The 18,749-nt window shown below is 41.1% G+C and overlaps 2 protein-coding genes across 2 annotated transcripts; both read right to left on the bottom strand.

Annotated features, from left to right (window-relative positions):
* Positions 1-454: 454 nt before the first annotated feature.
* On the bottom strand, positions 455-7,794 carry LOC112227243 (dnaJ homolog subfamily C member 1). The gene is made up of 12 exons (XM_024392136.2): positions 7,474-7,794; positions 6,536-6,637; positions 5,541-5,587; positions 4,989-5,154; positions 4,279-4,376; positions 3,892-3,985; positions 3,565-3,664; positions 2,927-3,099; positions 2,413-2,532; positions 2,187-2,235; positions 1,293-1,780; positions 455-981 (listed from the first exon to the last, which is right to left on the bottom strand). The coding sequence occupies exons 1-12, from the start codon at positions 7,627-7,629 to the stop codon at positions 913-915; spliced, it is 1,662 nt and encodes a 553-aa protein (XP_024247904.1). The 5' UTR covers positions 7,630-7,794; the 3' UTR covers positions 455-912.
* A 1,093-nt stretch (positions 7,795-8,887) lies between these two features.
* LOC112227244 (zinc finger protein 418) lies at positions 8,888-18,333 on the bottom strand. The gene is made up of 2 exons (XM_024392137.2): positions 17,677-18,333; positions 8,888-11,303 (listed from the first exon to the last, which is right to left on the bottom strand). Exons 1-2 carry the CDS (start codon positions 17,840-17,842, stop codon positions 9,976-9,978), a joined length of 1,494 nt encoding a protein of 497 aa, XP_024247905.1. The 5' UTR covers positions 17,843-18,333; the 3' UTR covers positions 8,888-9,975.
* Positions 18,334-18,749: the final 416 nt, after the last annotated feature.

Raw genomic sequence — 18,749 nt, forward strand, 5'->3', positions numbered from 1 at the left:
AGAAATACAAATGCCATGATACCCCGGACAAGACTGCCACAGTCAATCTCTAGTTCTTGCAATGTTGTAATAAATAAATTGGCTACATTTCTTAAATATTGATAATTCTGTGAACTGTCTTGTGAAAGTTTTGAATTGACACAATACCTGTTGGCAAAGGTGTCAGCTAGAGATGAGGTGCAGGAGCTTGCAGGGATTTGTAGTCTTGCATGATGTCTACTTTGATGCTGAGTAGCATTTTCAAAATCAGTAAAAGCTTAATATATTGATAAATCACCTTGTCTTAGAATTACAAGGTTATCAAAACGTCATGCCAGGGTAAACCTACACAATCAGCCCAAAATTTTCCAACATAGGGAATTTTAGAAACAATTGGAACCATTTCCCTGTTTGACCGCTAGTTTATTTATATTTTTTGGGCTGAAATTGACATTTCAAACAGTGCATCAATGGATCCATGTAAATAAATAAAACCATTTATTTCCTTCTCCAACAAGTTATATTCAGTACATGTGCTATTTAAAATGACACAGCAAAAAAAGTATTGATATTTTTGTTGTTGTTGGTGTGCTGAACACTCCTCACATGGCAGTCCATAGAGAGGAGGCTGGATGGCATGCTTTGGGCGGAGCTAAGGCACATGACAGACATGAGACGATGGGCCCTAGTCCCTTCTCCCAAGTCCTCTTCTGTACTTTTAAGAGATAAAATAACCAGACAGGTTGAAGCAACCATATGGTATGTGTATTATTCATTATATTTCCTTTTAGATCACATTGAAGGGTAGCCAGGAAAAGGGGCTAGATTAGGCAATAAACTGGGGTCTGCCAAATGTTTTGACACACCCTGCAATGTTGCATTGTGGGGGATCCAAAAGAAAACTGATTTCAACATGGTGATCTTTGGGGGGAGTCAGCTCTTGGCCTGCTTCCTTTTCAGCACCAGCTCAGCCAAAAGTTTGTACCGGATCATACACTCCTCCTGAAAAACAGTATAGGTCCATCACCATCCAAAATTAAATCATGTTTACCATCTCAGCTATTCATGACAATTTAAGTTTGGTTATTTCCATATTCTACCAACCTACATCTAACACATCGAAATTGCTTCAGGTTTCAGGAAAGTATTTCAAATTATAAATAAGTGGACAAAAAAAGTTGACGGATCATGTCAATTACCACAGACAATATAGATTAGGCAAACTGTACACACACGACTTAAACTGGGGCCGGCCAAACATTTTGACACACTCTGCAATGTTACATTGTGGTGTGGGGGGGGTAATCTCTCACCTTTCTCTTCCCCGGGACCACCTTGGCGATCCAGTCCCAGCGTTCCGTGGTGCCTCGCGGGTACTGCTGTAGGGCCAGCTCCAGAAGCTTCTGCTGGTTCTGGGTCCAGACGTCGTCAATCTCCACAGTGGCCTTCTCCTTGGACGGTTGTGGGACTGAAGAGGGGGGTGGACTCTGCTCCTCTCCGCTGTCCTTCTCGGCTGCAGCTGTGTAGTCAAAGTCCCTCTGTCTGTGTCCCTTTGCCTCAACCCCCGCCCTTCCACCCCCAGTCTTTTTACCTCTCCTCCTGACACCACCTGATTGGATGCCCTCTTCTTCGTCGGCTCCGCCCCTGTATTCTGTCCCCTCTGTCATGGCTGCTGCCGGGGGCTGGGGGTCTTCACGCTGGGTCATTAAGCTGTCAGGTACGGCTCCGGCCCCAGCTATGGAGCCCTTTCCTGGGAAAGCGCTGCTGCCCTGGGCCTTGAGCTCAGAGAGTTTCACCAGCCCTGCATCAAAGAGGTACAAGTTAAGATGCTGTGTCTCTGCTGATGAATAAAGTTTTCCTTTTAAAAAAAATATTTAAAAAAAGGGGACATTTTTCTAAACACAACACAAAAATGGTGCAGTTGTCAGCACTCATTTCAGAACAAGTTTAAACTGGAATGGCTATATTCCAAACATCATAGTCCCTAGTCTCCTCATGGACATAAAATACAAATGCTGCTTCAGTATTGGGAGTAATATCCTGGATTCAGCTGTATACATTACATTTTCATCTCTTATTAAACATTGCATGATTGTAGAAGAAATGTTAAAAAAATGTGCCATGCACGACAAGGCAAAAACCGAACAATAAAGTGGTCCATCGCAGGTTACTGCAAAGGTCAAACAAGTTAAAAAAAACTGACTTACCTGATGTGTTGGTTTGACCATCTTTGACTTGTTTGACTTTTGCAGTAACCTGCAAAGGATCACAATATTTTGACATTTTTCTTTGACAAGCAACTATTCTCCTAAATTTCTAAACACGAAATGTTAATTTTGCTGTATATTTTTCTAAGACTGACAAAAAAATTCACATTCCCTCCATTTAAGTCCAGAGTTTTCCATACACCACCCATTCCCAATGTATACTCACATCGGTCACCGATCTTCCTAGTTCGTGGGCGATTTTCTCCCAGCGTCCAGGTGTTCCCCCAGGGAACTTGGCCATACTCCTTGTCAGAAGAGTGATGTCCTCTTCTGACCACTCCGGAGCCTGAAGAAACGACAAACAAGATTAGATCAAAGACCAGGCCATTTTGGCTTAGGGCTGCAAAATTCCAGAAACATTCCCAAAATTCCCAGGTTTTTACGCAAATCCCTGTTGGGGAAAAAAGGAGGAATTTGAGGTATTTTTTTAACATAACGCTATAATGACCATCCAAAATCTATTCCATCTTGCTTGTTGCCTCAGATTCATGCAATTTACCTTACTTGATCCTAGAATAGGATATATTAGACAGATCAAACTCTGGTAACTGTCCAACTATACCTACAAATGGCAAATAAAACAAACTTTATAATCCAATATTTGGCTGAATTAAAAGAGCAGAGCTTTACTAATGTCATGGAACAAACCCTTCCACAGAGGGAAAATATTGTGGACCCACCCTTTTCTTCTGAGACTTCTTATCCTCGAGCCAGTCATCCAGCTGGTTTTCGATCTCCTCGATAGACGTTCCCTGGTCGTACGCCAGTGAGTTTGCGCTGTCTGCGACCGCAAGGGAAGGCTCATAAACGGGGAACTCAAACTTCGGCTTCTTCACTTTGGATCGTTTCTCTTCTGTGGGAAGTGAGGAATGTGATGAGACAAGAGCACGCGGCTGATGCTTCTGGGAGGCACAGCGGTCGAAGACACTGCATGAGGTGTCACTACAGACACCCTGGTTCGAATCCAGGCTGTATCACAACCAGCTGTGATTGGGAGTCCCATAAGGCGGCGTCATCCGGGTTTGGCCGGTGTAAGCAGTCATTGTAAATAAGAATTTGTTCTTAACTGTCTTGTCTAGTTTTTTTAAAAGTTTTTTTTACATTCAGTTACTGAATTATTTCAGAAAACGATTTTGCTCTACAAATAAAACGTATTATGATGTCCCATTTTCTTGTTTGATCCAGCTAACCTTTATTTATCCAGGCAGGTTAATAAAATAAAATCTTACTTTTAAATAAAGACCAGGCAAAAGTGAACAATCAGTCATAATTAGGCAGATAATTAAGTTGTCTACTTCAATCTTCTACAAGTCCTTACTTATTGTAGTAGCATCCTGTTCTGCCAGTGCCATGGCTTCCACTTCCTCTTTCTCTCTGATCTTCATCTCCTTATAATCTTTGTAATACTGTTTGGCGTCCTGTAGCACAGACAAAATTAAAGATAAATTGTCGCTCGCTGAGGATGCTGATAGGATCTTATCAATTGCCATTAAAGAAATAATAGTACACAAATACTGTGATAGAAAATGTGCAATGAGAGGGAATACTTTCACTAGGCTCTGTATATGTTGGTCAATATACCACTGCTGCTCCTAGACTGTGAAGGTAAGAGAACTCGGTTTGGGTAAATTAGTTGGAGGACTACCTGTATGACATGGGGGAGGGACTTGACAGAGAGATAAAGCCATGTGCTCAGCTTGAGTGGCAGGATATCCTGCCAATGAGGTTTGTCATGTGACCTGAAAGGAAAAGGACATGTGACCATGCTGAAGTGTACATACAACACACATGAATAAACTACACACGACATGCTAAACAAACAAAGGAGCAATATTCCAAAGCGTTTTCCATGACATTTTCACATGCAACGAGCACTTCAATGTTCTACTAATATACAGTTCCACCGCTTGAGAAGTTAGACATGAAGCGTCAAATTTAGCCATTTTGACTAAAAAAAATAAAAGCAGTGCTGTATTATTATAATTCAATATGATATTTACTTGTGAAACTAGGAACACCTTGTGACACTCACCTCTCTATTTTTTCCTGTCCGATAAAACGCGATTCTTCGGCACTCTTGCTACTCGTCTTTTTCTTCTTCTCCCTTTTCTTCTTGCTCAGAAGTTCATCCTAGTAGGAGAAGCACCATGTGGAAGGAAGACGTCAAGCAGGTTATTAGAAATCTATGGGCGTCACTTTGCTCTCTCACACACACACACACGCAAAAACAACTTTTTATTTGCAGAATCTACTTGATTCAAGGGGAAACATTTTACTGAAAATCAATTACATTTATTATATGACAGAGGGAGAAATGTGACATCTCTTACATATTTAGTTTGAATAATTCAATAAGTTACGTTTTGGACTTATTTAATTGAACATTGTTAAATGGAAGTAATTGGTTATTATAAAATCCGGAATATGCTGAGGCTGAGAAACCCGGTGTTAAATTGCACCAGTGTATTTATACTTTATACAAACACAGAAAAATGCTTTTTAATCCCACTTTTTCAGCACAGCAATAACTGCCCATTGGGGGGGACTAAGTTAATAGAATTGAAGCTGTGGAACGGATAACAGCAAACTTGGATGACAGCAAACTTGGATGACAGCAAATTCAAACTTGGATTACAGCAAATTTGGATTACAGCAAATTTAAACTTGGAATACAGCAAACTTGGATTACAGTTTGGCAGTTAAAAAAACAGACGGGTGAAAAGTCATGCACGGTCCCCTCACCAGCTGCTTCTCCAGGTAGACAGACCAGATGACTACATAGTGGCACACGGTCAGGATGAGGAAGAGCAGGAAGCCCAGCTCCCCATTGCTCATCTTCCTCACCCGCCTGTAATAAAACACTGGCTGCCTCCAGTCCGGTAGCCCGTTGACCAGGACATCATTGTACCTGTAGTTGAGAGGAACCAAAGCGAAAGGGTGGTTCGAGGATTTCTCCGATAGGCAAATTCACATTACCGTGTCTACCCAAACCATACTGTGATGGATAGTTTTTCAAGCAGTGATAAGCGGAAGAACAGCTTGGCTCAGCCCAGCAGTGTGAAAAGGTTTATTTTTTTAAATGCTTTCCTCATTTTCTCCCCCCACTGCTGTGGTGGGTAACATAGGAAATACATACTAAAATTATACACTGGTGAATAACATGGTGAGAATATAATATACCTAATAATGACAGAATACTGTAATCTCCACAAAATTGTGTACGAAATTGTGAACGTGACAGACTCCTCCCACTTTCAGAAGAAAGTAGTGAGAGAAGGTGGGGGGGGGGCTGACCTCTGTCTCCTCTCTTCATCTTTCAGTACTTCATAGATGCCCACCAACTATGGGGAGAGAGAAAAATGATCAGTGAGGCAATAGACAGAAATAGCAAACAATACTTCAACTAATCAGCTAGATTGCAGTGTATGAAAATGACTATACCTCACAAACTACTTTTACTGCCACAAAACACTACATATAAACAGTGTTTCACTTAAACATTACCTATTCTATTTGTTGCTGGAATTTCTCTGTAAGGTGTCCATAGACTACTTGTAAGATGGAGATCAAACAAGACGAAGTTGGGCTTAAAAACCCCCGTAGGGAGTAGGTAGGGAGTGTTAAACCCCATGGGGAGTAGGGACTGATATTGCAAACTACTTTAATGACTTTTTCATTGGCAAGATAAGCAAACTTAGGGATGACATACCCGCAACAAACGCTGACACTACACATCCAAGTATATCGGACCAAATTGTACTTTTTAATTCTGTAAAGTCAGTGTGGAAGAGGTGAAAAAAATATTGTTGTCTATCAACAATGACAAGCTACCAGGGTCTGACAATCTGGATATAAATACCTGAGGATAATAGCAGACGATACTGCTACTCCTATTTGCCACATCTTCAATTTAAGCCTACTAGAAATTGTGTGTGCCTTCAGGCCTGGAGGGAAGCTAAAGTCATTCCGCTACCCAAGAATAGTAAAGCCCCCTTTACTGGCTCAAAAAAAACCACCTTATGGAACAGCGGGGACTGTGAAGCAACACAAACATTGGCAGAAACATGCATACACACGCACTATCCATACACATGTATTTAGTACTGTAGACATGTGGTAGTGGTGGAGTAGGGACCTGAGGGCACACAGTGTGTTGTGAAATCTGTGAATGTATTGTAATGTTTTAAAATTGTATACATTTTGCTGGACCCCAGGAAGAGTAGCTGCTGCGTTGGCAGCAGCTAATGGGGATCCATAATAAATACAAAATGTTAAGTGAGTGGGCTGACCTGTCTGAATTGGGTTTCAGCATTTGCATCTTTGTTCTTGTCAGGATGCAGCGTGAGCGACAGCCTGCGATAGGCCTTTCTGATGTCCGTCGACGAGGCATCCTGGAGTCAGGAGAGAGAGAGAGAGAGAGAGGTGAGCAGGAAAACAACATGTACATGACATTTCAGAGAGTATTGTGTGTGGTGATATATCACACATGGATTATCCCAAGCATAATAACTAGTCTATGGCACTAAATCAGTCTGTACGCTCTCATTCTACCTGACATGTCCCACAGTATCGGGGCCTATGGTTCCCCATCCTATCCAGAGGACAGTAACCACCCCAAGCGTATCAGGGCCTATGCTTCCCCATCCTATCCAGAGGACAGTAATCACCTCCAAGGTTAACGGAGTCCTACAAAGACATGGCATTCGGATGACCATTGCAGGACGGCACTGTATTCAACACTATCCTGTACTCAGTTTGTCCATATGGTGGCCAACCCTCCTCCTGGAGAGCTGACGGGCATGCAGGCTTTTGTTCCAGCCCTATTTCAACACACCTCATTCAGCTGCTCATGGTCCTGATGCGTTGCTGAATCAGATGAGTAAAAATCGTATGTGTTAGAGTAGAGCTGGAGCAAAAGCCTGCCCCTGACCAGTAAACTTTGGCTGGTGAAGCAACAGTGTTCCTTGCAAGATGAACAACTAGCTAACGATATTTAACTACTTACCGTAACTTTCATCAGGGGTTATAATACAAAATAACGGGAAGCAACCTGACACGTCATGGTTTGCTCGTCTCCCGGTAGTCTAGGTACACGTAGCTAGTTAAAAAAAACTACAACAGGCCTCATCATGGGAACAGATCTCTATTTAGGACTTCAAAAAGAAAATGCTAGTTAGTAAACGTTTACATGTAAAAAATAAAATAAAAAAAACGAGTTATGACTTACCTGCTCAACAGACAGGAATTCGTAAAAGTTTTGTTGAATTTCCTCCACTAGATCGTAGAGCTCAATGTCTGAATCCCAGGAATGAGAGGGTCTTGGGCAGGCAATAAGAATACTGACGGCGGCAATAAACGAGAGGCTCCATGAAGCTGAGGTCATTATCAGGCTTTGATAATGTTGGCGGTAATATTGTACCGTGATTTGTTTTTCATCCGGCTGATATACACCTAGCGCGGCTACTACCCTTACAGCAGGCTGCTTGCGCTAAAAATGTGCTACATTTCCCACAATCCTGTTTGTCACCTCTTCCGGTTTCCACACGTGTCACACCGGTTTGTAGAGTTTTTGCCTTCAACATAAAAGCACCAATTGATGCGCATGATATCAAATAAAAAATAAATTTGATTTGATATCCCCCCCGAGTCCGATTTCAATCCAGCGTATCCTTGATTTGAACCCAGTGAAATTACTTTGTTGATTAGATGTTTTTATAACAGGCTATTTTCTCAGGAACCATTGTAGTCTGTCCACTAGAGCTCATGGACAACACCAGACACAGATATAAATAATCTTTAAAAAATATAATTTTTATAAAGTAATAATTCAATTATAAATTCCCCAAATGTACGCATTAATTAACATAGTTTATGAAAAAAATCGTGGAACTTTGTTAAATAACCAGGAAGTTTGCAACCATAGAGAAAGGCAACACTTCAAACTCAATTTTTGAATGTGAACTTCTGTTATACTGGATCTTGATGGCTTATGGAAAACAGAGGGACATTTAAGTAATGACAAGTATAATGGATTTTATTTGTATCTCCTCAAAATATCTACTTTGGAGTAAACCTAGAGTAGGTCGTTATGGAAAAATGAAATATACAGGAATCGACACATTTCTGATGTGTCCATTTGGAAAAGGCCATTCATTCCTTCTGATTGAAAAAACACTCCCAACACAGGAGGTTGGTGGCACCTAAATTGGAGACGGTGGGCTCATGGTAATGGTTGAAGCGGAATCAGTGGAATGGTATCAAATACATTTTCATGCGTTTGGTGCCATTCCATCCACTCCATTCCAGCCATTTATGAGCCGTCTCACCTCAGCAGCCTCCAAAGCTAAAGAATGGACCATGACGTAATTTTGGGCAGGACACTTTTTGCTATAAAGCAACACAATTTAATAAATTATGTACCCCCCCCCCATTGACTATATCATTTTTAGATTATAGATTGTATGTGCTTAGCACCACCAAAGAAAAATACTTCCAACCACAAGGCCGGAAAAGTGTGATGGTTTTTGATTGTCACCATTTGGGATTAAAGCACAACTCAAAAAGGCACTAGTATGTGTAGTCCTACTACATACTAACGTGAACATCTCTTCACAGTAACCAGGTTTCATCCAACCATTTCATGCAGATGAATCTTATTTACCTTTATTTAAGCAGGGAGTCACCATTGAGACCAGGGTCTCTTTTCCAAAGGGAGCCCTGCATATACAATTTATAAGACAAATCAAATACAATATAAAACCAGTAAAATACAGCACAACACAAATATTCAATAAAAAAAACATTACATTCCTCAATAAGTGGCACCAGAACATCCAATTGTAATGTATTTTGTAGTTGGTTCGAGCAACGAGGTGCTTTATAACTAAAAGCTATTCACCTAGTTCGGTGGAGACCTGAAGAACCTCATTGAGTTAACCAACCTTGTGAACAGGTTTGGTTTCTCATGTTTTTATATTTTAAACAGAAAAGTTGGATAAATCAGAAACTCGTACAGTAGAGCTTTGTAAACAAAAAGGAATAATGAAGTGATCTACAGGACAATGACCTGATGCATAAACTTTTTTTTTTAAAGTCACGACAGGCCTTTTGAAAACCGCTAATGTGTCTGTAAAACTTCCTAATGTCAACTAAACTAAATACGCTAGACAAGGTGGGCTATTTTTTTGGGGTCGATTAAAATAGATCACGCAACAATTGCGGTGAAAAAAAACCACCATGTCGCACATTAAACTTCCGAGTCACACAATGACGTTGTAGCCTACTACCGCGACATGGAATAAAGCATTCCGTTTATTGGCAGACGGAATCAGTTATGGTGGTTAAGTGCACGGTGATGAGTTTCATGCAAATGTCCAATGATGCTGGTGACTTGATTGCTGCTAATTATAACACATTTTTTAAAAGGCTATTGATTTTATCCATATCTCATCATATAACCTACCTCATCCACTTTATCAGCAGACTTGTTGTTTATAGAGCATGTGCCAAAACCAGATTGGGCAAGTAATACCATTTATCGCAAACAGTGTGTGACAAAACCATTTGTAGAGTTGAAAATGCAATGGACACATTTATTTGGTATATGAAAACATAAAAGCACTTTTGCGCTTAAGTTAACTACATCACACACAGCATTTTATCTGCTAAAAATGCAGTTTGTTGGAAACACACCCCTGATGATAAAATGGCCATGTTCTTTCTATATGGACTATTCGCATGAAAATCCATCACCAATTGGATGGAAACCTAGATAATGACTTTGAAGTTGATGCAATTTTAGAACTTGTGCAGTGCTATAGCATTTTCCACACACTGGGCACTTGTATGGTTTCTCCCCTGTGTGAACCCTCATATGTGCGGTTAGGTTTTCCTTCCGGCCAAAACATTTCTCACATTCGTTGCATTGGTATGGTTTCTCTCCTGTGTGAATTCTTATATGGGTATTCAGGTGTCCCTTATGAAGGAAGCATTTCCCACATTCTTTGCACTGATATCTTTTCTCTCCTGTGTGAGTCTTGTGCATTTTCAGATTAGAATATATGTGAATCACCATATGCCTGTCCAAGTTATGCTTACTGGGGAAACATTTTTCACATTCTTTGCACTGATACAATTTCTCCCGTGTGTGAATCTTCATATGCGTATTCAGCTGTCCACTATGAATGAAGCATTTGCCACATTCTTTGCATTGATACTGCCTCTCCCCAGTGTGAACCAACATATGTTGTTTCAGATGAGACTCAAAGGAGAAACGTTTGCTACAAACATCACAATAATATATTTCTGTAGTGTGAGTTTGCAGGTGATCGATCATACATTCTGTGGACTCAAAGTCTTCTCCACACACACCACACATGTAGTCTTGGTTCTTTGTGTGTGTTTCTCGCACATGATGGACGAAATGGCCCATGAAAACAAAAGTTTCTCCACACACCTTGCAAGAAAAAGGAACAGAATTTCTTTGACTGGGGGATTTAAATTGGGGCAACTGTTTGGCTGTCTTGTCATCAGTACTAGTATGGGAGCTTTGTCCTTGTTTTACCCATGTTCTAGTTGATTCGAGTAGTGTAGATCCTGGCAGTGTTTCTCCACTTTCCATCCCATTGTCATTGGCTTCACTCTGAGCTGCAGAACAACCAGGATTTACTGCACAGAGGGGATGAGAGTCACTAGTTGGTTCTGGTACTCCATAGTCCTGTCCATTAGGTTCTGTTTTGATCTCTTCAATTGTGTTGGTGGGTATAGAGTGCTTCTCCTTGTTCCCCACAGTTTGAGTTTGGTAAAGATGTGAGAGCTGAGGTGGGCCCTGATCATTGCAGTCACTTTTCACACAAGCAGGAGTGAATGTTGAGTCTTTGGTGTCAGACTCCAGCCCTTGAAGCTGCTCTTCCTCCTGACTGGTCCTGAACTCCTCGTGTTCCTCTTTAATGTGTGGGGGCTCTGGGTCCTCCGGGTCCTCCTGCCCCAGACTTGGGCTCCACTCCTGCTCACAGTGTTCCTCCTCTTCAGATACAAGGAGCGTGAGTTGCTGGGGGTCTGAAAAGAAAACAGACGGGAAATATTGCTGTATAATTTCATATTTTAAAATATAATAAGTGTATCATCCAGTTCCCTTATGCCCTGCAGAAGAAATGTACTACTGCCATCACTACAGTCTGTAGCTAGCTGTAAGCTAGCTAGTTGTGTAGCCAATGCTATGTGTTAACCTGACAGCCATCATTTCGCAGTGGACCATTCTTGATACACACACTCAAACCAGTGCGCCTGACACCTACTACCATACCCCATTCCAAAGGCAAAGGCATTCACCCTCTGAATGGCACACATACACAATCCATGTCTCAAGGCTTAAAAATCCTTCTTTAACTTCTTATGGCTGGGGGCAGTATTGAGTAGCTTGGATGAATAAGGTGCCCAGTGTAAACTGCCTGCTACTCAGTCCCAAAACCTTAAGATATGCATATTATTAGTATATTTGGATACAAAACACTCTGACATTTCTAAAACTGTTTGAATGATGTCTGTGAGTATACCGGAACTCATATGGCAGGCAAAAACCTTAGAAAAAAATCCAACCAAGAAGTGGGAAATCTGAGGTTTGTAGTTTTTCAACTCATTGCCTATTGAATATACAGTGTCTATTGGGTCATATTGCACTTCCTAAGGCTTCCACTAGATGTCAACAGTCTTTAGAACCTTGTTTGATGCTTCTACTGTGAAGTGGGGGCGAATGAGAGGGGAATGAGTCAGAGGTCTGCCAGAGAGGCATAAGATAACCACATGTGTTCACGCAAGAGTTAGCTTGCTTTCCATTGCAATTCTACAGACAAAGGAATTCTCTGGTTGGAACATTATTGAAGATTTATGATAAAACATCCTAAAGATTGATTCTATACATCGTCTGACATGTTTCTAAGGACTGTAAAGGAACTTTTTGACTTTGTCTGCTCGCGCGTCATGAATTTGGATTACTGTGCTAAACGCGCAAACAAAAAGGAGGTATTTGGACATAAATAATGGACTTTATCAAACAAAACAAACATTTGTGGAACTGGGATTCCTGGGAGTGCATTCTGATGAAGATCATCAAAGGTAAGTAAATATTTACAATGCTATTTCTGACTTCTGTTGACTACACAACATGGCGGATATCCGTTTGGGTTGTTTTGGTCTCTGAGCACTGTACTCAAATTATTGCATGGTGTTCTTTTTTGGTAAAGCTTTTTTGAAATCTGACACAGCGGTTGCATTAAGGAGAAGTGGATCTAAAGTTCCATGCATAACAGATGTATCTTTTAGCAATGTTTATTATGAGTATTTCAGTAAATTGATGTGGCTCTCTGCAAAATCACCGGATGTTTTGGAACTACTGAACATAACGCGCCAATGTATACTGGGATTTTTGGATATAAACATTAGAGGTCGACCAATTATGATTTTTCAACACCGATACAGATTATTGGAGGACCATAAAAGCCGATACCGATTAAAATCGGCCGATTTTTATTTATTTATTTGTAATAATGACAATTACAACAATACTGAATGAACACTTATTTTAACTTAATATAATACATCAATAAAATCAATTTAGCCTCAAGTAAATAATGAAACATGTTCAATTTGGTTTAAATAATGCAAAAACAAAGTGTTGGAGAAGAAAGTAAAAGTGCAATATGTTCCATGTAAAATATGTGCCATGTAAGAAAGCTAACGTTTCAGTTCCTTACTCAGAACATGAGAACATATGAAAGCTGGTGATTCCTTTTAACATGAGTCTTCAATATTCCCAGGTAAAAAGTTTTAGGTTGTAGTTATTACAGGAATTATAGGACTATTTCCCTCTATACCATTTGTATTTCATTAACCTTTGACTATTGGATGTTCTTATAGGCACTTTAGTATTGCCAGTGTAACAGTATAGCTTCCGTCCCTCTCCTCGCTCCTCCCTGGGCTTGAACCAGCAACACAACGACAATTAGCGCGCGCTAACTAGCTAGCCATTTCACTTCGGTTACACGAGCCTCATCTCGGGAGTTGATAGGCTTGAAGTCATAAACAGTGCAATGCCTGACGCACAACGAAGAGCTGCTGGCAAAACGCACGAAACTGCGGTTTGAATGAATGTTTACGCGCCTGCTTCCGTCTACCACCACTCAGTCAGATACTTGTATGCTCACTCAGATTATATGCAACGCAGGACACGCTAGATAATATCTAGTAATATCATCAACCAGGTGTAGTTAACTAGTGATTATGATTGATTGTATTTTATAAGATAAGTTTAATGCTAGCTAGCAACTTACCTTGGCTTACTGCATTCGCATAACAGGCAGCCTCCTTGTGGAGTGCAACGAGAAAGAGGCAGGTCGTTATTGCGTTGGACTAGTTAAGGTTGCAAGATTGGATCCCCCGAGCTGACAAGGTGAAAATCTGTCGTTCTGCCCCTGAACAAGGCAGCTACCCCACTGTTCCGAAGCCATCATTGAAAATAAGAATGTGTTCTTAACTGTCTTGCCTAGTTAAATAAATATTAAATAAAAGGTATAAAAATATATATATATATATCGTTAAATTGGCGCCCAGAAATCCCGATTTCCGATTGTTATGAAAACACCCCTCCGACCAGAATGCTTTATTTACTAATTTGCTATATGCAGAGTTCAACAGAGTTCAAGCAAATCATAGAGAAAGCAAACTGTATTGCAATCATCTCTGATGGGTGGTTGAATGTTCGTGGGCAAGGAATAATTAACTACATCTCCACCCCTCAACCAGTATTCTACAAGAGCACTGACACAAGGGACAACAGACACACCGGTGTCTACATTGCAGATGAGCTGAAGGCAGTCATCAGTGACCTTGGACCACAGAAGGTATTTGCACTGGTGACAGACAATGCTGGGAACATGAAGGCTGCTTGGTCTAAAGTGGAGGAGTCCTACCCTCCCATCACACCCATTGGCTGTGCTGCTCATGCATTGAATCTGCTCCTCAAGGACATCATGGCACTGAAAACAATGGATACACTCTACAAGAGAGCCAAGGAAATGGTTAGGTATGTGAAGGGTCATCAAGTTATAGCAGCGATCTACCTCACCAAGCAAAGTGAGAAGACTAAGAGCACCACATTGAAGCTGCCCAGCAACACCAGTTGGGGTGGTGTTGCCATCATGTTTGACAGTCTCCTGGAGGGGAAGGAGTTTCTCCAAGAAATGAACATATTACAGTCTGCCAATATAGACAGCCCCATCAAGAGGATCCTCCTAGATGTATTTTAGGAGAGTGTGGTAAGTAGCCTGAAACCTATAGAAGTAGCCATTGCACGGATTGAGGGAGACAATGCCATCCAGTCTGATGTTCAGACTCTGCTTGCAGATGTAAGAGAAGAAATCTGTACTGCCCTGCCCACTTCACTGTTGCTCCAAGCAGAGGAAACTGCAGTTCTGAAATACATCAAAAAGCGTGAAGACTTCTGCCTGAAGCCCACACACGCCACAGCGTACATGTTGGACCCCAAGTATGCTGGCAAGAGCATCCTGTCTGGTGCAGAGATCAACAAGGCATGGATGAGGGCAAGGTTCTTGGCAGTCTGACAAAGTACACTTCCAAGCAAGGGCTTTGGGATGGAGATGCAACATGGCAGTCGTGCCAACATATCTCATCAGCCACCTGGTGGAAGGGACTTTGTGGATCTGAGGCTGTTTCACCTGTTGCCTCCATTATCCTCCAAATCCCACCAACATCAGCCACTTCAGAGAGCAACTGGTCCTTGTTCGGGAACACACACACCAAAGCACGCAACAGGCTGACCAATACAAGGGTTGAAGAATTGGTGGCCACCCAGGCAAATTTGAGGCTTTTTGAGCCTGACAAGTCATCCTCAACAAGGTTGGAAAGTGACAATGAAGAGGAGGCCTCAGAGTCTGATGTTCAAGAGGTGGACATTGAGGAGGTCCAGGGAGAAGACATAGAAGCCTGAGAGGAAGACAACCAAAGCTTTAGTTTCTGGACTATCATTTTACAGATGTATGTTGAAAACATTTTTGGGAGTTGCGATGGATCATTGGGGAACATTCAATATTCCCATTTATTTTGTTGTTCAGTGAAATCATCCCATGTGAAGAGTCAACTCATTTAATTAAAGTTCAATTCGTAACTAAATTGTTTTGTTTTTTATTTCTATTGGAAGGATTTAATCATTTGCAATTGTCTACATATGATAATGTAAAAGGTTTGTGACTCCATATGACATGGTAAATATATCCAATGCAAAAAAACATCTACATTTAAATGGTATTAATGTTAATTCCCATATATTCCCATGGAAAGTTTCCATCTCTGAATAGTCCTCAAAATGTGCAACCCCAATCATAGCTTCCACCTGCTCAGTCTGTGTCATGGAAAGAGCAGGTATCCTTAATGTTTTGTATTCTCTCTCTCTGTCTGTGTGTGTGTGTGTCTGTGTGTGTGTGTGTGTGTGTGTGTGTGTGTGTGTGTGTGTGTGTGTAAATACTATAATTGCGAGATATGATTGCTTTTTGCAACTCTACTCCACCCGTCGCCCCAAGATTAATGGTTTTGACCATTAAAGACTTGCTTCACTGCTTTCATTAGTGCAGCTAAACCACAAGGTGTCTATCCTATAATGAACAGGTACCGTGAAATCAAATTAAAGTAACTTATCTATTTTGTTGTGTCTGATGCACTCAGGGGTTGTTGTTTCATGTCATTTGTGACGTGCATCAAGAGCAAAGTCCTTGTAGACTATCATTTCACCTCCCCTGTGAGAACCATGAGTACGTGCTGACTTGGCTTTGCTGCACCGCAGCCTACCTACCAAAGGTTACACCGTCAATTACAATGTAGAAAAATGCATGTCTCTTATGGAAGATGCTAAAACTTTGGAGATAACAATAGATGGCGAAGTCGAAGATACTGATTTCAAATCAAATGTTATCTGTCACATGCGCTGAAGACAACAGGTTTATTTAACCTTTATTTAACTAGAAAAGTATGTTAAGAACAAATTCTTATTTACGATGACGGCCTACCGGGGAACAGTGGGTTAACTGCAAGCGGTACCGGAGCACCAAGTCTAGGTCCAAGAGGCTTCTATACAGCTTCTACCCCCAATCCATAAGACTCCCATCAAATGGTTACCCCCATACTATTTTCATTGTCCCCCCCCCTCCCCCTTCACACTGCTGCTGCTACTCTTATTATCTATGCAGTCACTTGAATAACTCTACCTACATGTACATATTACCTCGACTAACCGGTGCCCCCGCACATTGACTCTGTACTGGTACCCCCTGTATATAGCCTCCACATTGACTCTCTACCGGTACCCCCTGTATATAGCCTCCACATGGTACCGGTACCCCCTGTATATAGCCTCCACATGGTACCGGTACCCCCTGTATATAGCTTCATTATTGTTATTTTACTGCTGCTCTTTAATTATCGGTGACTTTTATTTGGTTGTACTTTTCTTAAAACTGCATTGTTGGTTAAGGGATTGTAAAGTAAGCATTTCGCGGTAAGGTCAACACCTGTTGTATTCGGCGCATGTGACAAATAACATTTGATTTGAGCTGTGCCCTCTGGTGGGCGCCTTTAAAGGCTAGTACACATAGCACCGAATGTGATTCTGGCGTCTGCCGATCGTTCAGCGCGCTGTGTTTTAGGGACCACCGGCTGTAGATGTCTGACTGCCGACATTTTTTCACACGATTCTACATGTCAAATCAGTGTGCACTCGGTTCGCAAGTTACGTTCAGAGGTGCGAGGTACTCTCGGCCAGCAAATGCTATTGTTGTGTCTGAGCCCTAATTGAACTAAACATTTAAAAAAAAAAATATATATATATATATATATATATATAAAAACCTATTCTTTAAAACATTTTTTTGGAGTAGTAATGTTACTGTCCCCACTACAACAAATAAATACTTAAAAACATGTCATGTATTTATTGATAAACTGTAGAATTCCATTCATTCGAGAATTGCTCCTCCTGGGATAACAGCAGGGGCGGCCTTCTAGCCAGCAGCATGGCTTGCTAGAAGGGATCCAGCTTTTGACCATTTAAGGTCAAACGTGGAATTATTTTTTGCATTTTGGCTGTCGCTAACCTTAACCCAATTATCCTAACCTGGTACGAAAATCGGACGTTAATTTAACAAAACCTGTAACCCTTCTAGCCGCGACCCTTCAACAAAACCTGGATCCCTTCTAGCCATGACCCTTCAAAGCCCGTCATTGTCCAATACATAGCATCAACAATCCAGGGTTAATACGCATCATTGGGTCTAGCTAGCTAACGCTAGCTTACCTAGGCAGTGTGCCTTATTTAAAATGTTATGATGACACATTTGGTTAGCTCTCCCATTAATTCAATACAGACCTGCTCTATGAAACTTTGGCTTGGTTAACAAATCAAGTAGTCGTCGCAGACGTTCGTTCTCTTCCTGGTAATCTGTTATCGTTCTCTCTACTGCCACTGATATCTCTGCAGCAGCTGCTGTTAATCGTTCAGTCAGATACGCATTAAACAACTGCAGTTTAGACATTTTGATCGAAATGAAAGTCGATAAATATGTAATAATCCTTTCAAATTGTGCATGTAGCCTACATTTCGCAAGGTGCGAAATTTCCCACAATCCTGTGTTTGTCTTCTTCTTTGTGTGATTTTTCCGGCAGATTAGACCCGGTGCTGCCTTTCGTTGGTTGGAGTACGGATGAAGTATTTGGTCACAAAAATGGGGAAAATCTTACATTGCACATCTAACCCCATCATCCAACTACTTTGGAATTCCCTTTCTCAAAAGTCCCTGTAGATGTTCTGCACTAAAATCTCTCACACCCAAATATTTCTGCTGCTGCAACTAACAAAGCTTTCTTCTGTGATTTCCGCTCCATCCATGTGTAAAAGTTAATCGTTATGGCTATAAACGCAAGAAATTCAACCTTACTAAAAACGTATCCTCCCTGTATGTCTCTCTTCAGGCCTATCCACTGGAGAGCTCCCAGGCGAATCACTCACCCTTGGGCTATCTTAAACTCTCTACACTGCCTCAGCATATTAAACTTTCTGCCCCTCTCGAACTCTCGCAATTTCAACCTGTCGCTTCCCCACAGTGCACTTCGGATCCCCAGTTGACACAAGAAGCCTTCTCTATCCCAACTCTAGGCTCCCTCTAACTGTGTTTCTCACATTGTGGGATCTCCCTTCTACACACTGCTGTAACATGCCAGTTTATTATTATTATTTATTTATGTCCCTAGTTTCAAACAGGATGGATTATTTGAAATGGTTTTTCTCAGTACAATCTGCCACCTTTTCACTCCAAAGGGTATGACACGAGGCATTAATAACAGTATCACCTTATTAATTATGTGTTTGCAGTACCATTCAAAACACGTTCATATCACACGTATTTAACATAAGTGAAAAGCAGTTTTCTAAATAAAATATAT

Source organism: Oncorhynchus tshawytscha, linkage group LG28 (genome assembly GCF_018296145.1).
Source record: "Oncorhynchus tshawytscha isolate Ot180627B linkage group LG28, Otsh_v2.0, whole genome shotgun sequence".
NCBI classification, from domain to species: Eukaryota; Metazoa; Chordata; class Actinopteri; order Salmoniformes; family Salmonidae; genus Oncorhynchus; species Oncorhynchus tshawytscha.